General features: G+C 42.2%; 1 protein-coding gene across 1 annotated transcript in view; it reads right to left on the bottom strand.

Moving 5' to 3' along the window:
• Positions 1-322: 322 nt before the first annotated feature.
• The window catches only part of LOC141011010 (collagen alpha-1(XII) chain-like), a 57,133-nt gene continuing 31,766 nt past the window's right edge, over positions 323-25,689 (bottom strand). Inside the window, exons 31-65 of the mRNA XM_073484199.1 lie at positions 25,324-25,453; positions 24,718-24,857; positions 24,480-24,609; positions 22,600-22,742; positions 20,923-21,052; positions 20,640-20,782; positions 20,320-20,449; positions 19,623-19,742; positions 19,395-19,541; positions 19,124-19,244; positions 18,865-19,007; positions 18,629-18,703; positions 18,409-18,548; positions 18,186-18,309; positions 17,943-18,086; positions 17,523-17,687; positions 17,253-17,291; positions 16,966-17,104; positions 16,177-16,319; positions 15,635-15,744; positions 10,455-10,613; positions 10,105-10,182; positions 9,145-9,231; positions 8,644-8,697; positions 8,161-8,256; positions 7,776-7,829; positions 6,780-6,833; positions 6,417-6,470; positions 5,695-5,766; positions 5,568-5,603; positions 5,406-5,472; positions 5,130-5,312; positions 4,725-4,802; positions 3,263-3,433; positions 323-1,180 (exon numbers count right to left, since the gene is read on the bottom strand). Coding sequence (XP_073340300.1) covers positions 1,032-1,180; positions 3,263-3,433; positions 4,725-4,802; positions 5,130-5,312; positions 5,406-5,472; positions 5,568-5,603; positions 5,695-5,766; positions 6,417-6,470; positions 6,780-6,833; positions 7,776-7,829; positions 8,161-8,256; positions 8,644-8,697; positions 9,145-9,231; positions 10,105-10,182; positions 10,455-10,613; positions 15,635-15,744; positions 16,177-16,319; positions 16,966-17,104; positions 17,253-17,291; positions 17,523-17,687; positions 17,943-18,086; positions 18,186-18,309; positions 18,409-18,548; positions 18,629-18,703; positions 18,865-19,007; positions 19,124-19,244; positions 19,395-19,541; positions 19,623-19,742; positions 20,320-20,449; positions 20,640-20,782; positions 20,923-21,052; positions 22,600-22,742; positions 24,480-24,609; positions 24,718-24,857; positions 25,324-25,453 — 3,948 coding nt within the window. The 3' untranslated portion in view covers positions 323-1,031. The remainder of the gene's footprint in view (positions 1,181-3,262; positions 3,434-4,724; positions 4,803-5,129; positions 5,313-5,405; positions 5,473-5,567; positions 5,604-5,694; positions 5,767-6,416; positions 6,471-6,779; positions 6,834-7,775; positions 7,830-8,160; positions 8,257-8,643; positions 8,698-9,144; positions 9,232-10,104; positions 10,183-10,454; positions 10,614-15,634; positions 15,745-16,176; positions 16,320-16,965; positions 17,105-17,252; positions 17,292-17,522; positions 17,688-17,942; positions 18,087-18,185; positions 18,310-18,408; positions 18,549-18,628; positions 18,704-18,864; positions 19,008-19,123; positions 19,245-19,394; positions 19,542-19,622; positions 19,743-20,319; positions 20,450-20,639; positions 20,783-20,922; positions 21,053-22,599; positions 22,743-24,479; positions 24,610-24,717; positions 24,858-25,323; positions 25,454-25,689) is intronic.

Raw genomic sequence — 25,689 nt, forward strand, 5'->3', positions numbered from 1 at the left:
TTGCCCTGACATGAACTGACATTCTGGACACAATATCTTAAGCTGTCAAAATAAATAAGGGGTTCAAACTTCAAGGCATATTTCTCATGGTTGAATATTGGGACGAACCAGCTTTGTCACTCAAGATCAAATCAGCAAAACGGGAAATGGTTGCATGTTGCGGAGCCAGGAGACAGCAGCTGAGGATCTGACCTCCGATTTGTGAGCCCAGATCTTAGGTTGTGTATATGATGTATAGATGTTGTGGGAATTAAAAGACAAAAATGACTTGAGAGCGAAAACAAATGCTACATTTTCAGTAGTTTTATTGAAAAATGCCTCTTCTGTTTCAGAAATAAATAAGAAAATAAGGCTGTGTGGAATTCACAAAAATGGGCAGTTAAAACATGAGAAAAGCAATTCTATGTCCATAGACTTGCAACCAAATCCAAACTGCATAGATAGAAAACAACAACTATATTCTGACTTCCTCAGTAAATATACAACACAAACATGCAATTCCACCTTTGGTACAAAACAAAAGAAAAAAAAAAACAAGTTTGGTTTGTTACAATAGGTAAATTATCATTTGGTTTACAGGCCTGACAAAACATCACAATGAACAAATCTTTGGAGATCAAATTAATTGTCTTTTTTTTAACCGAGGGAGTATCTGAAACAGCTTTACATACTGAAGTTTTGACAAAAAGTGTTCAAAAACATACATACTGTACTTCCTTCGACATACTTTCTGCTGGTTTTCACATGATTAGTGCATTACACGTTGGAGTCCGATAAACACTTGCAGTTATATTACAAGCAGACACTTAAAGGGGACACTTAGCAAGCACACAGGTTTGTAATGAATGAACATGTAGGTTTGTATTCATCTTGCTAAACTTTCTCATGTAAAGAAAAAAATATATGTTCAATATAGCCAGGGGTATCAAACCCATATAGTACTAGATTTGCTCTGAAAATCACTTCATCCTCACATAAGTGATCATGTAAGTTTTTTCAATATTACACTTTCTGAGAACTCCTTGCTGCAGCTATGATGCTAGTGTTTGTGTATTGTCCCGTGGTAGTGATCTCTTTCCTCGTTGGTTTCGTGAGTAACCGGGTGATTGTATTGTCTCAAACTCTCCAGCGGGCTCCGCAGGTATAGGCACTACCTCAGGTTCAGGCTGGTAGCGGGGTGCTAGAAAAATATTTGGGATGGCCAATCAAAAAAAGGGCTCCTTCTGTAACTCTTCACATGCACAATTTAAATTATATTGCACTATGGAATTCCTAAAAAATTCCCGGTGTCAAACTATTGTTTCCAAAAAGTACCAAAAAGCTAAGTAAAAAAAAAAACTGTTTCAAATGCTTGGATGACATTTACAATAAAAATCCATCAAGCTATTGGATAATAAGATGTAGTAAAATAACCAGCTCATACTACAAAGGACACATGGAAATGGCAGGAGAGCAACATTTAGCACTGAGATGGTCAACGTACACAAAGAACATGATGATTAAAAGTACAAATGGAACATGCTTCAGTTTGGACCAGAGCTGTTTAAGGCACTTAAGGCGTCGTAAACAGAGGTTATGCTGGTGGTAAGTAAGCAGAGGGTTATGAGGCACAAGCTCTACAGATGTTAACAGGATTTTTAGTGACATGTCCTGGTTCATACAATCATTTACAAGGCACAAAAATTAGTTTTATTTACACACATCACCTCTACATTAACATTGCTTTCAGTTATGAAATCCTCTTTGTTAGTAGCTGTTTGGGGTGGTATTTGTACATGCTCCTTCCTTCGTAGAAATGCTCAGTCTCTGTTTTTTTGTTTTTTTTTCCCAACGGTTTGTGGTTCAAGATGCAAACAGGCCAGCAGGTTGCCATCACTGTAGCTTGTAGCTGTGAGATGATGTTAGTGCCAGTCCGCTCCGCTCTGTTTTATGGCTTTCGTAATGTTTGTTTTTAGTGTTCAATTTATGTCCATGGTGATTATCCTTACATGCCCCATAGCAAATGGGCAAACATCTCAGAAACAGGACTTCAAAGTGTAAGCGGCACAGGCGACTTAGAACGTTTACTATGCCAAACCTGAAAATAGTTCAAAGAGGGTGTGAGTTTTCGCTGTGGAATAAAGTTATAAGCATCTTATATGATTTAATGCAAGTCATCATTCACCAATAGCTAGAATGCTTTACATGCCAGCTTTAAAATTGTACATCAAATGTATGGAGGTATTGAAAAATCATGAATCCCAACTGACTGTTTGCTGAACCCCTCCCCTGAACAGTGACTGTAGCTAAGCATGGCATCCGTGCCAAGCTTATTTTGATATTTTGTCTTTTCTGGACTTGCCAAAAACAAAAATATGAGAGAGAAAAAGGGTAAGCAATAAATTAAACAGGGTGTTTATTAGGTCTGAGCAAGTACTTGGCTGAAACCAGTATCTGGTACAGATAAAGTACTTTTGATAAGTATGAGTATCACTCGAGTAAATATCCATACTCGTGGATATTGGGTAGCTGACTGAAGGTTTTAAAAAAACATGTGAAGTATTTTCCCGGTGTTCAAAGCCAATCTGCAATGTTACTATTAACAGTTAAGGCTAACATTAGCAGCTCTTTCCTAGTCGCTATGTTATTTGGGGACGTTTACGCTCCAAATACTCTAGCTAGCATGGTGTTTCAGCCATTCCTCATTCTAAAGGACTTTTCTCTTTTATTGTTAAATTTAAACAGTTTGAAAATGAGAATTAATTAATCGTAAACCTGTGTCCAAGATTGTAAGCTAAGCATTAAAGTAGGCTACAAGTCTGATCTTACATTTTTCCTATTACTTCCTATTGTACTTTTGATACTAGAACTAACTAACTATTTGACAGCTGATAAAATCTGCTAGCGACAGTTAGTTTCAGTCAGGAAAAAAGTCGCAGGCTAGGAATACAGAGCCTTCCTTTGTCTTCCTCTGTATGATATCAAAGAGCTATTGTTCCAAAGATTACCGCCAAGCTGTAAACGTTCTATGTGGGAAAAAAAAGCTTGATAGATGTAGCGGCGGTGAGCAGGGGCTTAGCGAACAGTCAGTTGAACTTCTAATAGAAATAAGTTATAACAGCTTCCTATTCAAAGATCAATACTCTGGAGCACTTACATTCATATCTCCATACATTATCATAGAAAGTAGTAGTGCACTAAGTTGCGAATGAAATTAGTCTGCATACACTTAGTCTTTTATCTAATGAAGTACCATGCAGGAACTAAACTGTGTTGAGTGTACCTGTGTATCCTTGTCCATTGTAAGGAATGCCAACACACTGAGAGGAGTCGCAATATCCAGGGGGTCCTGGTGGTCCCCTCACCCCTGGGGTACCCTGACGACCTGGAGGGCCGCGAGATCCAGCGGAGCCAGAAGGACCAGGGGGTCCCGTTCTTGACTCTCCTGGTGGTCCTGCAAATGGGGGGGAGAGAAGGTGAGTAAAACCAGTTTGAAAAGTCTTTATAGCTCAGCACAAAAACCCACTGACATCACCCGTAAATCTTAAGTGAAAATGGTGGGGCTACCACGGGGTGCAGTGCTGCACTGTAATTTACATTTTTCAATGGCTCAATTAAAAAGCTTGACCAAGAAAAAAAAAAGTCTGTGTGGAGTTACCCCCCCGACCCCAACCGTCTAGACGCTAAAAACTCAGGATGGAATTTCCCCCTCTTTCTTTTTCTCTCCCTTAAGTGAGCCCATGTGTCGTCAATGAAGCCACCAAAGAAAGCTCATTGAACAACAATCTGATTCTCCCACACACTCACACACATACCATGCACACACACACACACACAGTAGTGAGTCATCAGAGTGGACTTCCTCCGACTAATATGCAGTTGTTTCTCACTTCATTCACAGAAACAGTCATGTCAGTGTTTGGTGTTGTGGGGTAGACATCAATAGGTTCCTTCTGTTTTGCAAAAGCTTCCCCAGGGAAAGGAAATGTTCAGAAGTGGTCAGTTTTTTTAGAGAAACAAATTGCATGTTAATCGTAACTAAGGAAAGGTTAAAGCATATTTCAAACTGACAAATCTGCCCAATTCATTTTTTAATAAATATTTTAAAAAAGACGGATCATGGGCTTGACTGGAAACTGATTGATTGTTTAAACTCCAGACACAGAAATTCTCTCCATAATGACGGATATAAATACCTTCCATTCACTGTATTACATTTCTGATGTGTGCAGTGTTTGGAGAAGCTCAATATACACAAGACATAAATCTTTAAGAAAGGAAAGAATTGGGAATATGTTTGGGGTCCCTCCAAAGAATTTATGCAGTGCAGCTGGCCAAACGAAGGTGACTGAGACACATATACTGTAGGTAAATTTTGGCCTCTGGCTGGAATGTGTTGTTTTAATTGGACTAAAGGGAGTACTCTGTGTCCTCCCAAGGTCCAGAAAAAAAAAAAGAAATTAAAAAGCTGTCATGAGCCTCTTTTACACAGCCTGTTATTCCGTCTTGACATTCTGTATATAACATACAAACACAGGATGGGAGAGCATTGTTTCACAGACAAAACAGCAGCGGGGGAAGTAACCAAGCCGAATCGTCACCTATGTAAAAAGGGTCAATCTTCAAACTTTGTTACAGTGTAAGTATGTTTTAAGAGAGTGGTGGGAGGCCTGCAGACTGTCTGCAGCTGCTAGATAATAGTGTTCATGCAAAAATATGGGCTGGATCACCCATGAAAATGTTACCTTGTGGCCCATTTGCGCCTCTTTGTCCTCTGATACCAGTTCCTGGAGATCCTCTCTCCCCCTTCTCTCCTGGCAAACCTACATAAACCACAGGAACAAGTTAAAATTACTTTCACACCAACAAAGCATGCTTTGGAGAAAACACCAGTACCAGGAAATGAGTAAAACTATAAAAGGCGTGAATGAAACACAGGAAGAGCGATAATATTTTGCAATGCTAACTTAAATCATGCGTAAACCACATAAGCAATGCAGTTATGTTGTAATTCCACTCGTGGTGGACCAACATTAGAATCTATACAGTCCATACCACCAAGACCTAAATTCACTCATTTCTCTTCCTTTACTTTTTATTCCCCAGCTCTCTGCTGTATAACAATCCAAAACATTTATAAAAGAAGTTACCTCTTTCTCCTTGATTTCCAGGTTGACCTGGGGTTCCAGGGAAACCGGTGCGACCAGGCTGTCCAGGCTCTCCGCGGGATCCTGAGTTGCCAGGAGGGCCTGGAGGACCCGGTGGTCCTGGAGAGTTGCTGCGATATCCAGAAGGAATCTGGTTGAGCATCATGTCAATTCTGCTCATCTGATCTGCAAGAGAAGAATAAAATCAGTCAGATTTGGATTATATTTACGCTTTAACGACTTTAAACTTCCGTAAAGATTTAGAAAGGTTTTTCTCACTGTTCACGAGCTGTTCACAGACTTGTCTGGCGATGGAGCGCATCATGTTCTGGGATGCAAAGTCTCCCTGGAAAACAAAGACATGGACATGAAGAGATTGATTTTCACATTGATGATGTCTTATTACTGGTGTACGGTGATTCAATCAAACAAAACACATACCCTCTCTCCTTTCTCTCCTTTAAGGCCAACAGATCCCTGTTAACAAGAAGAACAGTGTTAGAACAATCTCAACCTCCAATAAATATTGTTATGTGACCATATTTGTGTCTTGTTATTCAGCACATACTGGGCTTCCTGTATCTCCTGGTTTCCCTGGCTTTCCAGTAATTCCTGGTACACCTGGGTTTCCAGGGCTTCCCTGAAAAAACAAAAAACAAAAGAGAAGTGTTTACCTTAAATCACTGCACAATAAACATAATTGCGACATTTAACTCCTGTTCCCTTTTAACGGTTGTGTAAGCTTTAAGTTTAGATATATGCTTTGACATCTGCAGTGGGGGGGCATGTGGCACAAGCTGCCAAGAACACTAAAGAGTGGATGATGGAAACACACATGCACACCAGCCAACAAGGCCAGGATGTACACATACACACATACACACACACACACACACACACACACACACACACACACACACACACACACACACACACACACACACACACACACACACACACACACATTAGCCACCAGGCACTGCTAATGAGTCTTGGAGCACTCAGGATGCTATAGTCGAGTAAATTTTATACTGGCACGCCGATGGCTGGATTGAGTAGATTCAGACCTCCTCAAACCACAGAAGAAGAAAACGTGATGCATGTATCATCCTGGGCCTACAGACTACAGTCTGCTTTTTTATGTGCTGTTCCAGCAGAGTGCAACTGTGGAGCCAGAGGAGTAATTGTTGCAGATATATCAGGAAATAAAGCATGCTCTTAGGAATATTTATTTGGCCCTGAACTGCACAACACAAAGACATGGAGACAAGCACACACACACACACTCACCATTGGCCCTGGTGGGCCTCTGGGTCCAGATGGTCCCTCCTTTCCTGGTGGCCCCTATGTAGAAACAACATATAATCACACGTGGGTTACAACACACTGGGGACCCCCTTCATGCAATACATCAGTGTCATGGCTTTATATTGGTTTCAGCCTTGAGTCCGTCTTTTTAAATTACATTTATGAGTGGTGGCTCACTTCTTCTGGCTGACGCAAGTGAGAACATGCAAAAACTAGACAGTCCTTCTGTATCCGCTGAGCTTAGTGGGGGATCGCATGTAAAACATTAGCTTAACTAAGTGTTGGATCCATTCGTGGGCTTTGAACACAGTGTGTACACTATGCAGGCCTGGAGGCAGATCTTACCCGTGCTCCGCTTGGTCCAACTGGGCCCAGAGGACCACGTGACCCTGGAGAACCCTGGGAAAAAAGCAGACACACTCAATCAAATGCTAATGAACAGGAACAACACATTTATACAGCTCCCTAAAGACTCTGTTGAACTACAGAAAAAAAAAAGTTTCCCAGTTATTTTGCCAAAGATAATATATCATCTCATTACTAAAATTTGGAACAATTTCCCTCTGTGTGTTGACACATGATGTCTACTAGACATCTGCATAGACAGTGCTGTTACAATAAGCGTTATTGTGTAAAAACAACGAGACAATGTTGCCAATACGCTCTGAAGATCAGAGAATAGGACTTCTCCCATGTCTGCATTCACTTATTCAGAGGCTAGAATAACCAGTGGTGATGTTCCTCTCCGGTTGAATGGTGGGAGTTGGCTGAATGACCTCAGCTGGATGAATGAACGGTTGCTTGGCCAAGAGGTGGCTATGTAATATCAGCCCACTCAAAAATGCCCAAAAAGTCCCCCTGTAATGTGAAGTGGGTTTAGGCTGAACTCAAATCTGCTGCTGACTTGACAAAGCAGTGATATGAATAATCTGACTCTAACCCTAACTACTAATGTTACTGTATGGAAAGTCAGGTTTTCCAATAAGTCCCCAGAAAGACATCTACTACAAGTCAAGGATGCTCTAGCTTCAGCGGGACTATATGTCATGATCATCTTCAATTACAAGTCTAGGTAGGGAACATGTTCCATTCCCTATTTCCTCTTTGGTAACACGAGTCTGCGCTCCATTATAATTTAACTGCATCACTGGCCTTCTACTGTTTGTCAATCAACATGCGCATTCGAGAGTGTGGGTCTCCCTAAGGATGGCATGGTAAACCTCCCACTCTGAGTGTGGTTTCTATCTCGCCATGTGGACTGAATCCAGTAGCAGCGGCGCTCTCTATGGATAGTCTCCCGCTTCCTGTTCATAAACCACAAAATGAGAGGGGAGTGCTCACTTGCAATCCAGACAGGCCCGGGTCTCCACGATCTCCCTTTGGTCCTGGGCGACCCTGAATGTAGAAGAAAAGGAGGAAGAAAAGGGGTTTGTTTAATCCTTTTTTGTCCGTAATTGTGATTGATTCCATGTTTTGATAAGAACATCTGCAGGTAAGAAAAATAAAGAAGCTGTCGAGCTGCCTGGCGTGAGGAAGCAGGGGGAGTTTTAAATGTTTTGACTTTCACTGTAAATCCTATTCGCTGGTGTATCTGCAGCAATTTTCACATAAACTGCACATTCATATCAACACGAGCACTATAATCATAAGTGATAGCGTCTGTCTTATACATTAAACCCCATCTACTACTGATACTTTAGACTTTTGTAGCGTAGGATTAACTTACAGGCTCGCCAGGTAGAGACAGTCCGTTAGGGCCCTGTGGACCCGGTGGTCCCATTGAGCCTGGGAGTCCTGAATCACCACGTGGACCCATTGGACCCTACAGCATCACCCAGACAAAAAATAAAGATGTTTCATAGCCATACTCACACAAAAGACTTAGAGAGACAGAGACAGACAATGAACATTAACAGTAAATGGAACTTGACACAGGCCTGCTTTAAATCAAGCTGAGGAAAAATATACAGTCAGTAACTGATTTCAGATGTGTGCAATTTGCTTTGTCTGATGGTGCAAGCTAATGTAAGGCTGTAGCGGAGCAGCTTCAGGAGCACAATGGCAGTGAGATTATCATGTGTGGATTTAGCATTATTGAGCTTCATTCACTATGAACAGTTCAATTTACTGATACTTTACCTGATACTTAAGTTACAGTTAATACAGTTACAAATTCATTGTCCTCAAAGTGATGTAAGGAGTTACTCACAGGGTTGCCATTTTCTCCTCTATCTCCTCGTGGTCCCTTAGAGCCTGGGCCTCCCTGGAAAAGCAAGGAGCCAGAAACGCAGAGTGAGTGTAACAACAGGAGCAGATTCCAAAAGTCCTAAAACCCCAAGCCCTACGAAATCCTCACCGGGGCTTAGCGAGGTTACCAAACACACATATTCCAGACTTCTGCTCAAGACCTCTTTACTGCTGTTTTTCCGACAGGCATTTATCTTTTGACACTTCTCCCCAAGCCCACATTTCATTGCGTGCCACTGGTCTCATCCTCAACTGCTCTTTCCGAAGAAAAAGAAAATACTGCTCCTGATGTGAAGGACATCCTCCATTGACTTAAGTTCAAACTGTATAGCAGGCAAATGCGAAGCGGCTCATTATAGCCGTACAGTCATTAAAAGCATGGCTTTGTCATCATCATCACAGCATGTTTGACTTCTGAGAAAAATATTTTATCCGTTAAAAGGAAGATTGATGGTGTCTTTACCGAAGGTCCAGGAGGTCCCTGAGGGCCGATGCTGTCCTGTGTGCATGTGCAAGAATGGGGAAGGGACGGACACTTGGCCTCATCTCTCTGGAGAGGAATTCAGAAGAAATAGAGATTAGAAAAGAGAAATAAACACTTTGCATAATAATTCCCTTTAGTCCATTTCACACCCACCCACTGATAATTGAGACCATGTCTTGGCACAGAATGCGAGGGGTAAAAAAAATAAAATCCTTGATGTCATTTTGTGACAGTATCCTGGCAAAGCGTTATAGAGTATATATAGAGAGAGTTTAAGCAGGACAGACACCAGTTTATACACCCTGCAAGATGCTGAACTTTGACTAAAATCAGAGAGAGTTGGTGTGGCGCTTTAAGAGTAGATGCTCAGTGACATATTTGGGAATGAGTCTCTGACAAAATGAGTTACATGCACTGCAGTCATTGACTTGATGTATTTATATTAGATGCAAATTATAGATGAATTACTCATAATTGGATAAATGTGCATGCATCCGGTAGTTAAACTGTATCAAAATAAATGAGATTTACTGCCTGCTTCGCGATCTGAAGGAGCACTTGTTTTCATGTAATTGGACGATCATACTGGCAACAGTGCGATTAGCTAAATTACACAGGATACAAGGTTCTATACAGTTCAGCACAGGCACTTTCTTTTTAGACTGCAATCTGGTTATCAACCTAATAACTACATACCAGCATACATGAGAATGTATACATTCTTAGAGTATATACAGTAAAAACCATGGCAATGGTTCCCTCAAGAAGTACCAACAAAGTTCAAGATGAATGATCTGATTCAACTACAAATGCATTTAATCGGATATGTACATAAAAATAAATATAATAAAACTGCTAAAATATCCCTCCTGCACCTATAGAAGGCCTTCTGTCTTGACTTTGTTATAAAATGTTTCTTAAAATGACACTTGTTCTTACTGTGGAGGGCAGGTCGCAGCATCTGTCTCTGCTGATCCAACTCAAGCTGCAGATAATATCGAACATCTGGAGCTGGAACTACACAACAGAAGAAGGGGGAAAAAAAGATGGTGGGGTGTAAAAAAATTAATTTGTGATGAAAATGAACACTGTTGAAAACAGACAACAATGAGTGCCTCAGAGAAATACAAAGCTGCAGGCTTTCATCCCTCCAGCAGTTGCTGGGAGCACTTAAAACTTAATTGTGCATTTACACACAAGAGGTTTTGGATATTGATTTATTGGAAAATGGTGAGATCTCCTCCAAATTTTTTTTTTTTTAAAACGCAAAAGCTTTCTTTTTCACTCACTGTTGCAGACTGCCTCCTTCCGCCTCCAGACTTGACCATCTTGCCAAGAACTTCATGGCCATCCAGTGTGATGTTGTTGGCCTCCTTGATGGGCTTCTCTGCCACCTCTTGGCAGTCTACGTTGAGCTTGACTTTTTCTGGAGAGATGGTGATGTGGAGCTGCAGGGGATGGGCAGAGGGCACAATTAAACAGAACATTCTTGTCTTCTCAATACTTCACAGCTGCCAGCTTGGTTGCAACACGATTACTTGGCTGAGACTACTAAGAGCACTGGAGCTTATAAAAACTTGGTTTGGCATTCGTTCCTGTTTGGAAGTGGCATGATCGCCCTTTTAATGAGAAGGGAAATTCTTTAAGTGCAAACATAAAGCTGGGAACAACCTCAGTGAACTGTCTTTAAGTGTATTGTCTGAAGCTTATAGATGAGCTGATACTGTAATCCATATAATTGCTAGATTCAGGAAATTGTTCAGTCTTTGCTGAAGATGTTAATTATAGATTCTGATATTACCCCAGAGTGGTTGGCATGGGGCTGCTGTTCGATGCCTCTATAGATGGATGGATCATACAAAAAGAAAATACACAATGCCTGGCATTCCCATAGAGCTTTAATGCTGTAGTCAGTGATTGTATAACAACACAGAATGACAAAGTGCCAGATTTTGAAACTTCCTGTCCAGAGAACCCCACTCCACATCTTGAACCAATATCATTTGCGGCGTGCCATCAAAAGTCCTACACTTTCCATACTTTCCCCTCTCAGTTGCAAATTTTCCCCTGCTCAACAGTCAGACAAGCCTTCTTTCTGTCAGGAAAAGCGAGCTACCATTTCTCTCTACAAAGCCGTACCAACCACAGACCAAGCCCATGGTTCTTGGCGACCAATCACAAAATTACAGTTGACTTCCTTGGCAACAGAACAAACTATCTGGTGGACCGCAAAGAGAGAGGGGTGTCGTTTATCCCAGGATCCTGCCATGGGTATATTACACCATGATGCTCCTGAGGGCTTACCAAAACAGCTTTGGATGATATACTGGGATGGCAAATAATGAGCATGTATATATTACCTCACTGACCAGTAAGTAAACATAATAAAAACACTGTTGTAACTGGAAAGTTAAGCCTCAGAAAAAGTTGCTTTCTGCTGCCTCAGTGGATGGTATTTGCTGCTAAGTGATCTGGCTGTTCTGCAGCGTTGTGTTGACAGAAGAATACTTTTCGTTCATCAATTGTTAACACAGAGGGTTTTACTGTGTTCCCCTGCGTCAACGCTGGTGCATATGGTACGATTTCAAGCTGACACCGTCCCCGCCTCAATACTCTTGACAAACTTCCATGATTTCTATCAGATTAGATTTTATTGTTCTTGGCTCTGTCCTGTCTGTTCCTTTGTTTTCATAATCCTGTTATTGATCTTACTCACGCACTAATAAGCAGGTGAGTCTTCTCAATGAAAATGCATCAAAGTTTACTTTTATTGAGAGTAAAGGGAAATACATAATCAGTATAGATCTCCATTGGATTGGTGTTTCATTCAATGCAAACAGTGCTTTGACTGATCACGATCAGTGTAGCTGGGAAGCTCCCAGAACAGACAAGGCACTGTGATTTCTTTAGGAAGAGAATTTAATACTTAATTTCCTGTATTTCTAGTGTGGTTTTTAGGGGTCAAGGCTTCTTGTCCAGGTAGCAGAAAGACGATACCTCATCTCTAAAAGAAAGTTGTCAGAAATGAGTGCAGTCAGTGGACAACTTGGCATAAACCTTCCTCTCTGTCTTAATTAGCGCATGCATATTTTGGCACAACCCTCCCAACAAAGTCCCTGAAAGGAAAGTTTGAAGTACTGGATTCAAGACTTCTCATAAAACACTGAGCTTTGTGTCTTTGCAGTGCACTCTTCAATGACTGCACAACTTACACGCTCAAGTCATGACGACTCATGGAAAATGTCTTCTTCACTTAAGTTAGCGGGAAAGTTCCCCCTGCGGACTCCCACCCTTCGAGTGTGTGAGGGGGATTCCCTGGTGGGCTAGTGAGTGGCTAGCATCTGCTTAAGTCATCTCTGAGAGCTTTCCCACATGTTCAACTAGTGGTAGACCATGACCTCTCCAGCCTGGGTAACTCTTTATTGACTAGCCTGAGGAGAAAAGCCAAAGCTCTGACCCAGCACTGTGGCACGCAACTTGCATTTCACACACTGGTTGGGTAGACGTAGGTTTGTGATGCTTCTGACGGAAATTCTCAATGAAATTAACAAATTAAAAGCATTGTACAAATTTAGAAATTTTTGTAGAACAAAGAATTTGTCAGTTAATTGACGAGATAATCTGCAGATTCATCGCTAAAGAAAAAAAATTCTCTGAACTTCAATTTTGTTGAGAAAAAACCTGTGATTTTATTGGGTTCCGCTTTGTTTATCTTCACACACGGACTGCCATTTGCAACAACCCTCACGGTCACTTTCAGCACGGACTCACACACACTGAGGTCACACCGTAAAAGCTGCAGACAAAGTGTTGGGAAACCACTGACAACATGTAAACACACACCACCGCAGCAGTCGTCAGTGGCACTTACTCAGCAGACCAGCAAATAAGCAGCTAGGTAGACCGCTGCAGATTCACCAGCTCATGGAATGACAGCTACTGCACCACAAACCGGCTACTTAATGTACAGTCAGACTACAGTCTCCACTGCGGCCACGGACGCAGAGAACACACACACGCAGTTCAGACCGCTGTCCAACTAGGCCAGGAGTGATGTCATTCGCATCCAGTCCTGACCCAACATTTTCCAGAGTCCTATTCATTCATGCAGTTACCCTACAATTAGTCATGTAGATGCTAAATGGTCAAACTGAAAAGCCATTTGCAAAACGTTCTGATCTGTGAGCCAATATATCGCTCTCATCAGTCCCTAACTGTACTGATGAAAACTGTAAAGCTGTAATATCAGGAAGTGGGCGATCTTTGATGTCGGATAAGACGCTGGTCCATTAAAAAGGGTCTTTCATTTTGATTACCTTAGAACTAGGGGGAAAAACCTGTGTTCTAAATAAGGGGCACTCTGTCTAATACTCAAATGCAATTGGACGTGACTTTAAGTACATTGGAACCAGTCGTTTTTCCTCCAGTGATGAATCTCCCATCTTAAGTCATTCCAGGTCAGTATGAAAAATATACTGTCCCTCATTGTTCTAGTCTCTACACCCTACTGTGATGGAACATAACAGTGTATGTTTTATCTCCACTGCTGCTTTGAGTTGGACTCAAAGGCAGCTGATGTCTCTTTTTACCTCCCTTGCTGTGGCCCCAAGAGAATCCATACAACACAATTGCTGTTCATTGCAGTTGTAAGCTTGGCATGTGGGCCTAATGTGGTGGTTAAACCACTGCAGAGAGAAAGACAGTTTGCAAAACAAGTATACCACTGTGGGTGGTTATTTCAAGTTAGATGAGAGAGGTTTTGAAAGACTGTTTGAAGAGTAGTTGATGTTAATCAACCTTCCAATAAGCACGCCCCTTAGGGAGCTCAATATTAATTTCTTGCGTGAAAGACAGGGTGGAATGGCACGGATCAGTTTCACAGTCAGCGAAATGTATGAGTTAGAAACATCTGGACTCAAACTTTTAATGCATTGCTTGCAAAACTTGCAATTTTTCCACCAATAATGTGTATCCTTGCTTACACAACTACTGAGTGTCCTTAAAGTCCCCCTCCAATCAAAAATGTGTTTTTCTTCTTGTTCCCACAGCTGAATGTTTAAGCTTCACTGTGTAGAATGATGTGCAGAGTTTAACACTAGAAGGCTGTTTTTAAATTTCTTCGCTGAAAGCGTACATTTTCTCTGTGCTCAATTAAATCTGATTCTAAGACGCAGACCTACGAGCGTGTTTTGTGACATCACAGATAGTCTAGAAGCCAATCTTGGTCCATTTTAAGGAATTTAATCTGATTTTTGTATGCCTCAATACATGTGTGGAGAGGATCTTTAAACCATCATACAGCCATGTACTGTACCTTATGTTACTGGAGCTTGGGCAAAAGGTTTTAAGGGGCAATCAAGCAATGTTATTATGTTGCGAGGCAGCTGGATTTGCAAGATCAATTGATCATGTAATCTCACAAATCCATCTTGCCAGGCTTCAAGCCATGTGCTTGTGGCTAAATCCACAGGCGTTGAACTAATCAGACTCCTGTGAGGAACTTCTGGCATCTAGAGACAGCAGCTACCCTAACTCAATGGTTTAGATGTGACGACCAGAGGGAGAAGAAACTGTTCATTTGAAAACAACAATGGCAGTTTTGTCAAGTCAAAGAACATCATTAATGAGCTTGAGACTTTAAATTTCACATAAAGTTTCTATGATAAACTGCTGTGTGACACAGGCTTTGACCAGGCCAATGAAGTCTGACAAAAGATGCTATTGAGTTGCATTATGGGAAATGTAGGATCCATTACTTTTGGAGACTGACCCATTCTAGGTACTAAAAGTCTGATGTCTTGGCTTCAGTTGTGCCTCACAACTGAAATACTAAATTGCCTGAGAACTGCTTTAAAAAAAAAAAAAAATCTGCTTATTTAATTTAAAAAAATTGCATCCTTTATGATCTACTTTTGACATGCCTTCAGTCATTTTCAAACCCAACTCAACCAAACCCAAATAAAAATCGATCCAGTCGCCTGACTGGTCCTGCAGTTAGGAGCAGACTGGTTTGGAATTCACTTAACAACTACCAGGATATTCTCCAGTCTTGATGTGGTCAGACCTCCATGGTAAACTGTAACAGTTTTCACATTACGCTGCCACACTGAGGTATCAGAGTTTCCCTCCAACCTCTCTTTAAACATATTTATAGCCTCCACGACCCATTTATCATATTAACTGCCCATGGTCTATAAAAACAAAACTTAATGTCAAATCATAAAAAAAGGCCTAAAGACCACTTTGACAGCAGACCAGCACTCTAAGATTGATAGCAGGTAATATGACATTGGCTTTAAGGCGATTCAGCCAACTCAAGTGAAGCATAAATGTCTCCTAGAAACATATGAAATCTTTTAAAACAATACATGTGAGAGGGGGTGAAGAGAATGAAAACAATATTCTGCATACAATAATAATAATATCATTATGTGGTGCACAAAGTATAAGTATCATGCATTGTGTTTACCTTGTGGAAGCTGCCATGGAAAACCCGCTTCACTTTCTCCTCGTTAAACGTGGCTCTCTGGATCTCTCCTCGGGTGTCCTTGTTGTAGAACGTGATTGTCTTGCTGGAAGCTGAAAAGAGAAGGGCCTCTGATGAATCCCTGACAGTGTGTTACGATGTGGTGGCACGCAAAGCACAGACAGGACTATAGAGAACACATGGTTGTCGGGGAACTAGAGGGACAGAGAAAAACCTAGGGTGGATTAGGTCCATGATCATAATTATTTGCATGCACGTGTGTTCGCACACATTTGTAAAAGATACTTATTTAAAAATGAAGGCTTTCTTTCTATGAGAGAATAAAAAAGCAAGTTATTTCAATATGGTTCCAATGACCTACCATGTCTGACAATGATCAATTAGTTCTGGCTGTCTGTAGTTTAGCTAAGAAAGTAAGAAAGCAGCTTAAGTTGTTAATGAAGAGTGTACAGCTGTGTATATGTTGGGTCAGATACAGCAGCTTCCCCCTCCAGCTGAGGGCTAAAACAGGATGAGAGGCTTACGGTTGACGGTGACCCCGACCTCGGGGTTGTTGTTTTTGTCGGCAATCTGCCAGATATCAAAAGGTTCGGATGGCGTGTCGGGTAGCAGGCGGAAGAGCAGGATGATGGTGTAGGATGGGGGAAGACCGTCTGGATGGATCTCCCTGTTAGTGAGATATTGATGAGTCAGACCTGTGCGCTCATTACACCAGCAGTGAGACTATCACATAGGCTGCAGGACCTGTTAATGATTGCCAGTTCTCCCTTTGGCCTTGCAGAAATTGCCCACATATTGAAAGTATTTTCTGTCCCCTCTCTTTTGCTGAAGTTCAAAGTGTTTCCATTTGTGCACATTAACTCAATGGCTGCGCCCACGCACACAAACTATGCGTCATTATAAACATATTAACAAAGTATGCTGAAGAGGTTTGGATACTCCAGCAGCTCTGCAATTTCCCTAACACCACTTAAACAAGGCCCAATAAAGAGACAAAGCTGTTGACCCCGGGGTGATTGTTGTTTCCCAGTAGGACATAGGTGGGAGGAGGGCCTGGTCCAGGAACTTTGTAAATAAGTTTTCTATTTAGCACCTCATAATCCAAAAGCTGCAACAACAAATAAGGCTGTAGGTGTGTTGCCAGAGGACACCAGGGAAACTCCTGTGAGTACAGAGGCTACTGAACATCATTATGATTAATGACTTTGAGCTGGGCAGGATTATAGTGCACAGACGGTAAAGGCCAGCAGGCTGGGAATATGCACATAGTGAGACTCACACTCACACAAGTACTAATTAGACTCTGTCCTTACTTGGTGGGCTGATTTAGGAAGGAATCCTTGTGCAGCCTGTAGGCGATGTAGCTGTTGAAGGAGCCTGGCTCCATGGACACGCCGTTCATGCCAGCAAAGGTCCGGTCGGTGATGTTGAAAGCCTCCAGCATCCTGAAGCCTGGGAAGGAATGGAAACAGGAGCCATGTTGAGTGCAAGGAAATAGAAATAGCAAAACCTTCTTATACCAGAGCATAATAGCATTTTGGTAAAGCCAACAACCTCTGTGGGATATTAGTCAATGGGTATGATGTATGGTGATGCTTACCTGGCGTTGTGAACCCATTGATGTAGATCAGAGGGCAAGCTGAAACAGAACACAAAGGTTTAGAGGGCTGGAAAAACAGACTGAGGTTTAAAGAAAGTGATTCATGTCTGTTTATAGATTTTGTGCCAGTAGATCAGTTAAATGTGCGGCTTACTTCTGCAGGTGCACTAATCAACCACAATAGTAATTACACAAGTAAAGTCAAAGATTTCCTTTCGCAATGCAGAAACTAAACTCAGATGGCATTTTAATTATATATTAATGTCGTACTGGAGGTGGCCGTTTCACAGATGAAGGTGATAAGGTTGTCCTGGATCTTGGCGAAAGCGTCATAGTCGTCTACCACAAACACATGTCTCTCGCTGGGCTTGCTGCCGATAAGTCTCAGCTCTGTCATGTCAACATCAGCCACTCCAACGACAAACACACTGTAGCCTGTGGGGGCAAAACACACACGCAAAAAACAAAGACCATTGTTAAGCTTCCAGTAACCACAAGCAGTTTCATCGCTGAAGGGATTTATTAAATCAGCCGTAGATTTTGGCTTCCATACTTCGATGAAGCAAATCGGAGTATGGAAGCTATCAGGAAATTCGGATAAATTGAAACAGATATGTGACATACATTATGCATTGTACATAAAACACACACCAAAACGCACCTGGGAATGATTAATAATGCCACACATACCGGAATGCTGCAGTTTCTCTGCACTCTTCTTCACGTCGTCCTGGGAGCGTCCATCAGTGACCACCACCAGCACCTTTGGCACGTTTCTCCTCATGCCACTGTCTGAGGTGAAGACCTTCTCATAGACGTGCTTCAAAGCAACACCTGCATGAAGGAGAGAGGACAGACAACATCGAATCTGAACAATTCATCTTCTTTAGAACAATTTGTTAAGATGCCACTTTGCTTTTTTCTGTGCTGTACCTGTCTTAGTGTTGCCTCCTCTGTAGCGCACAGTCTGCAAAGCTGAAATCACTATTCCCTTGTCATGATAGGTGTTCAGCTTGAACTCAGTCTTGGCGTCATCACTGAACTGCACGAATGAAACCTGTTCAAAGAGAACAAATAATATATAATCAAACACATGTAGACATAGCAAACCAGTTATTCAAAACATTTCTTAGGGTTGAGAAAGGTTTATGCTTACCTGCATGCCCTTAGGGCTGATGACTTCAAAGGCTCCAGTCATGCTCCTGACAAACTGGATGACCTTGTTGAAGCTCTCATCTCCAATACTCCAGGAGCCATCGATGAGGAAGACCAGGTCTGCTTTGGCACCTTTGCACACTGTAGTGCAGGAACAAGATGTTAATGTAAAGCATTTAAGAATGACTCTTTTAGGACACAAATGTCAAAGCTCTCCTCACCATCCAATGCAGGGGGGACTGTTGCCGGAGCAGGAGGGGTGGGAGGCTCAGTTGGCACTTCGGTGGGTTTGACCACTGCAAGACACAACAGAAAGTATTGAGAGTGTATATATAGTGGTCGGACATATTCTTGTAACGTAAAAGAAATTGGAAGGCTCTAGTAGTGTTTACTGATGTGTGGGAGCACTGTCCTGTCATAAAATAGCATTAAACTGGCATAGAGGATGTTATCGTACATGTCCTCTCCTTCACGCTGACTCCAGGTCCCTCCAGGTTGGGGGTTTGGGCGAACACTGTGGTGTTGTAGAGAGTGTCAGGGGTCAAGCCATCGAAGCAGTAATTACTCTCCGAGCCTCTGACAGTAATCTCCTGAGCGCCACTCTTGGAGGCTGGACGAGAAGAGAATCCAGATTAGACCGATTAAGGTTGCAGTTACCAAACAAATTCAATGTCTAATTCAACTCGGTCTTTATAGTGTGCAACTGGGTGAAGCACTTACTGTCAAAAGGATTGACTTTGAGTCTGTAGGAGGTGGCTGCTCTGTGAGGGGCCCATCGGATGCAGAAGGAGTCGTAGCCAACATTGTAGGTGTTCAGGTCCGTCACATTCAGGTACACTAAAGGGAAGAATTATTTTTATTAGTTTTATTTCTCTTCTTTCACACCTATGGCTTGGCAGTCAACACTAGACACTAGACTAGACACATTCATCATATTTATGTGCACTTAAACCTGTCAAACGATAAATAACTGCATCATTAACTCACGTGTGGTGCCTTGTCCGTCCAGAGGTGCACTGACGCCTGTGTTGTACAGTGCCAGCACCTGCAGGTCGTAGGTGGTTCCAGGTTTCAGGTTATGCAGTTGGTGGGAGGTCACGTCTCCAACAAGCACCTCCGTGGGCTCATCAGAGCCTGAAATGAGATTTTATGAATGTTAATAGATGAAGTATACTTTTGAACCAGATTGTTTAATCTTCATAACAACATCCATACCCTCAGGCTGGTAGATGAGCTTGTATCCGTTAACCCTGGAGGGGGCGGGGTCCCAGGACACCCTGAAGCGGGTGTACCACTCATCAGAAACACGGAGGTTCCTGGGGCCAAGCATACCCACTGTTGGAAACAAGAAAGCACAGCTGTCAACACAGGCTTCAGTTCATTGCAATTACATGGAATATTTCGGTGTATTTATTTCGGGTGACCTGTCAGCAGGGTAATTGCTGTATTATGGATTATTATGGCTTCTGAATTATGAGGAAAACATCAACGCATCATTGAGAGGATAATTATTTCAACCACATCAGAGAAATTTGAAAAGAAAATTCAGCTGCCTCAAGGAGAGGATTGGAATTACGATATGTAATAGGGTTTCTTTTGTTTGAAAATTACGCAAAACAAGGGCCAGCCCTGCAAGCATGAGAGCTCCCTCACTGGAGAACAGCCAGTTCATAATTCTCTGGCAAAGGTTATTGGTGCTCTTGGCCCTCGTAAAAAGTCAAGAATTCCACTTATTCTACTTTTATCAATGATCATTCTATTCAGATCGTCGTCGGTGGATTCCACACACACCAGACATCATGTGTGTGTGTGCTGTACTGCATGATAGCCTTAATACGTGTCGGTCAATATGCTCAGTTCATGTCCTTAAACGATCTCTGCATCAGTTCAAAGTGACACAGGTAGTTCATACCTGTGCGTCCGGGTCCTTCCAGCTCTCCTCCTGGTCCATCAGGATAGATGGCAGTCACTTTGATATTATAAGGAGTGTCTGGATCCAGGTTTTGCAGGACCACATTGTTTATGTTCCCTGGTACTGTAGTCTATGAAACATGAGACATGCCACATGAAGAATCAGGGTTAATAAAAGAACAAATCAAGAGCATATTTTCAGGGGAAAATGTGTATTTATAACTCAGATAAATGAGAGTTTGATTATCTCTTAATTGTCACTCTAAAAAGAGTGTATAAAAAATGTTTAATAACAGCAACAGTGGAATTATGTGTGCTTACATATTCCTCGATGGGGTCTCCTGTGGTCTGGGCATAGGTGATGCGGTACTGCATGACGGGACCTTCGGCATGTTCCCAGCTCACAGAGAGAGTACTGGTGGTGGGGTCATACACACGCATGTTTCTCGGGCCACTACGGGGCACTGAGCAAGGAAACACGAGGAAAAGAGTGTTAGTTTGTGCTGTACGTTCCCAATATCTCTATGTCTATGCAGTTTTACGTTTCTGCCAATTGTTAATCACTGAAAAGCGGATTCTTTTACACTCCTGCCCATGTTCTTACATGTCTTTCCGGCGTCACTGATGGCTGGTCCTTCGCCGTCACTATACAGGGCAACCACTCCAACATTGTAATCAGTGTTTGGGAGCAGCTGCTGCAGCAAGGCCGTGGTGGTGGCTCCTGGTACCAGAACCTGCATAGAGACACACCGAAATATGTCAGATGTCAACAGAAAAGATTCAGAGCAACATGTGTTGCAACAGCAACAGACTTAGGTCCTAAACTGATCAGTCAAAGATTATATTAAATGTGTTTATTTTCTAAAGAAAGAAAAAACAGTGTAGGGATGCACAGACATGATACAGATCCCCTTGCCTAATGCATACACATACATAGACCTTTCCTCTGCTCTGACAGCTGCTTGTTTTGTACACTCCCTCTAACACCTCCTTTCGCTCAACAGCCCCTTGCTGTCAGCACTAAGTGAAAGGAAGAGCCAAATAACGCTTTGATGTTTGACAGCCAGCACCGCTGTTTAACCCTGCAACGACATCTGATTACATAGGGGCTATGGTTGGACCAGGTGATAACCTCTGAGTGAAGAAGGGGGAGGTATAACAGTGGGGGGTTGTGTGTAAGAAACAACCTCATGTGACTGTTAGACCAGCAAAGGGGTTGGTAAAACTGCTTACTATGTCTTCGTGTCATTTGTTAAACGCAACAACAATGTCCCATTGTTCACTTTTGTTCTATTTTGATTGCGTCACTAGCTGTCTGCCCCCATCTCTCCTGCTCGAAGATTTACTGGGGTGCTTGAGAGTCTCAGAATAAAAATAATATCACAGGCGACATTGCTAAAGCTGGTAAATCGTGCTACAAATCTCCAGCTGGTGTTAAATTTGATGGTGCTGGCTGAAAAAGACCACATTGCCGCTGACGCACATCATTGGACCTGGCCACGGAAAAGCCCTGAGCCTGCCACGAATGTGCTAACAGACGGGGATGAAGGCACCTCTCTATCAATTAACTGGAATATGCCTCGCTCTTCAAAGGCCATGTTATTGGAGTACCACTGAAGGAACAGTTTTTAGTGGTGCAATCTTTCTGGCAGATGCTGGAGACAGCTAATGGTACAGCGATGTCAACTCACACTTCAAAAGGTGCTTGTGGATTCTTTAAGCAACCCAGTAATCCTTTACACGTGAAGATGTGGGCACACTGGTGCCACATGCCACATATCGTGTAGAAAACAGGAGTTACAGTTTAAGAATTTCTGCTTTAATGAACCAAGTTGTGGTTGAAATCTACTGTAGATATAAATCCCAAGTAATAGAAGAGAATTCAGCTGGAAATAACTGCACACATGCCTCCATACAAACATGCTCACATGGACCATTTGGTGAACAGACCAATGTTTTCTTTTAAAAGTTAAGGATGAGCCTGTTAATTCCTGATGACATATGGTATACTGTAAATGCTGCTCAAAAGGTTTAATTGGTGGCTGCTTGGGCACATGTGCGCACACCTCCACCCATGCTGGATTTCTTCTCTTTCTTAACCCTCAGTATTTTTGTGTGTACAGTGTGATTTTAAAGGCATTACCAATGAGATGGTTACTGAGATAAAACAACAAAAAAGTATTTATAGTTGCCATTGTGCACCTATGTAAATGTTTTTTCTGTCAATGTACAGTATATGTGCTATACCACCTTTCCTCCCACACAGTGAATGGAAACTCACCGACTCAGAGGGCCTGGCGCCAGTCACAGGAGCATAGACCACCCGGTATTGCTGGACTGGGCCTGTGGCAGCCTCCCAGCGAACATTCAGAGTGTTGGTGGTGGGGTTGAAGACCTGGATGTTCCTGACAGGGCTACGCTCCACTGCCGAGCCAGGAAAGTTAGATGGTAGGAGGAAGAAAGGGAGATAAGGAAGTGAAAGGTAACAAAGAGTGATGAGAGGAAGGTTTGACAAAGGAGAAAGTGATGACAGGATGAGGAGAAAGGCCAAGAAGTCAAGTGGTTTGTACAGATAGGGAGGATGGATAGAGAGATAAGGCAGATGACACAAAATAATAGATTGTTTAGGTCAGGTTATCATACAGAAGTCAGTAAATGAGGATAAAACCATTAATTACAGAAGAACAATAACCATAATACAGGTAGTGTATTCCTACTATTTTATTGTTCTATTGCAGTTTAAAGGACACCTTTGTGAATTTCCTAACTGGTGGTACTGTCATTCCCCCTCATCTCATTTAACATAAAACAGCGCAGACTTGTTTTGTTGACAGCCGGAACAGTCCAAAGACTGATGAGAACATTTCAATAAATGGAAACGATGCTGCCAGGCAACCAACACAGACCAGTTTAAAGACATTACTTAACAATTGTGCTATCAACAGGACACTTCCTGTCAGTGCCCTAAAGGTTAATGAAAAGGATATACAAGGTGTATGAGCAGCCTTGTGTGAAGCTTGCCTTCTAAAAAACCAAAGCAGATGTTTCGAGGCTTTGTGCTGCTCCCCATTAAAACCCCATAAATGCAGGGGAAAAACACAGTGGGCAAAGCACAGTGAGCGAGCTTCCGTACTTTAAAAGTCTCACAGACCAAAGCCTGTTGCCTAGAAAGCTGCTTTGAATTTTAAGGCACAATTAACAGTCAGTGCTGAGCGTACTTTGCTCAAATAGTGAGAGCAGAAGCTAAACAGGGGGGAATTTTTTGAGGTACTGATATACTGTACATACTGTATTAGAGTTTGGTTAACATGTCTAGGAAAAAGCCACAGAACATGAAGGGACAAGGCTACAGAAGGGAAAATGGGGGTAACAGTAGCAGGCATAGAGCACGACCTTAGCCAAATGAGTTGAGAGCCATAAAACATATAATGCTCTCTATTCATTTCCAACCCCACTTCTGTTTCTTTTTCCCAAAGGGGAGCCAATTACTCAATACATCCCCTCCCCCACTCCCCAGCCCCACCATTATCCTGACCACTATCCTTCATTCCAACCTATAAATGGACAATATTACGGTAAAGAGAGAGGAGACACCATTATAATGTTGCCAGCCCGGAGGAATTCCTTCCTACGCAATCACCCCGCAAAATGCTGACTCACTGAGAGCAGAGATTGGTGGTTTAAAGTTGTGGGAGAAACTGGAAAGTCTCTGTTCTTTGACGGAGTTCGAACTAAGCTGACTGAGCTTAATACTGTCATGTTTCATGTTGCATTTTTACATGTGAGGTGTGAATTACGGGTGCATTAACTCGCCTCTTGAGCATCAAATGGCATGTGATCGGTTTTGGCTTGGCTCATGGGTTTTTGAAAAGATTTGGATGATGAAACACATGAATTATCACTGGCTGCTTTACTGAAGGTTCCTGACATACTGTTATAGCAAGCCAGCAACTGAGGCCAGTAAGTTCATTCTGGATGGACATGAATGGATTCCTGACCGCGGAAAAAAATCCCACAGCCGTGTCATTCTCAGAGGTCCTCTCCTCAGTCTGTATGGGTTATTCTAAACGCTGAAAGCTGTTTTCCAAAGATGTCACCACCGCTTCTAAACATCCCTGCATGAATCGTCTACACCAATGATGACATGCATGCAGTGCTTACATGTTTTGCCATTCTCAGACATGCGTTGCCCCTCTCCAACGGAGTAGACGGGCACCACAGATACAGTGTAGACAGTATCAGACTGCAGGTTCTTCAGCACAGTGTTGAAGGTGCTGCCTGATACCTGCACCTGGATAGAAGTGTAACAAGGCATACATCAGGTTGTGCTCTGGCCTAGTTGTGATTATAAAGAGAGGAACTTCGTGCTCTAATGCTCGAGAACTATTTTCCAACGTACCATCTCCTCCTCTCCTCCAGCTGCAGGGACATAGAAGATCCTGTACTGACGCACATTGCCCTCAGCAGGCTCCCACTGGACATTCAGGGTGCTGGTAGTGGGGTCAGTGACCTGCAGGTTCCTAACACCACCCAAAGGCTCTGAGGTAAGATGAAGGTACAATACAGTTAAAACTGCACATATACCATAACAGTGGGATATTCCAAATATATAATTTCCCTGACATTTAAACAGAAGTTTAAGGAAACACTCAGAAAACAATCAATATTTACAATTTAATCTGTAAGGTTGTCTGCAGAAATATTGTGCATGTTATAAGAACCGTTGTGACTGAAAGTTAACAAATAACATTTACTGAAAACAATATTGTGGGCAAGCTGCCTGATTATTACAACAGCATTTTCATTGGGTAAATGTATTCGCATAAAAAATAAGGTATAAAATATCAATCAGTCATCAGAAAAACTGAGTATTTCTGGTGCCAACTAGCAAGGGTAACAATTTTGGTAATGTATTACATTAACCCATAACAAATGAATACATTTGTCATAGCAATCACTGCTCTCACTCATCTGTCAGGAGCACCCACAGTGGAGGTCAACTTACTGGTCTTTCCGAGACCGTTCAGATCCTTGCTGACTCCTCTGGCGTAGACTGCCACCACGCCGATGGAGTATTCAGTGTCAGGGGTCAGCTTGGGAAGCAGGACAGTAGTTTTCTTCCCTCCGACCTGGGTCTAATTTGGAAAGAGTAAATGTTAGCTTGTTATGTTAGCTAGTTAGCTGATAACTTGTTACTATGATATTTGTAAACCCTGTGCAATCATATTGCATGTAGACAAGATGAATTCAGCTATTCAAACAATAGGTTAGTATTTTAAAGTAAAAGTTAGCTAGGCTAATCGTTCTCTTGGAAAGCATTTTCTACAAAATACATGTCCTGCTAAGCTCTTAAAAACCTTTAGCCACACTA

The sequence above is a fragment of the Pagrus major genome, chromosome 16, assembly GCF_040436345.1.
Source record: "Pagrus major chromosome 16, Pma_NU_1.0".
NCBI classification, from domain to species: domain Eukaryota; kingdom Metazoa; phylum Chordata; class Actinopteri; order Spariformes; family Sparidae; genus Pagrus; species Pagrus major.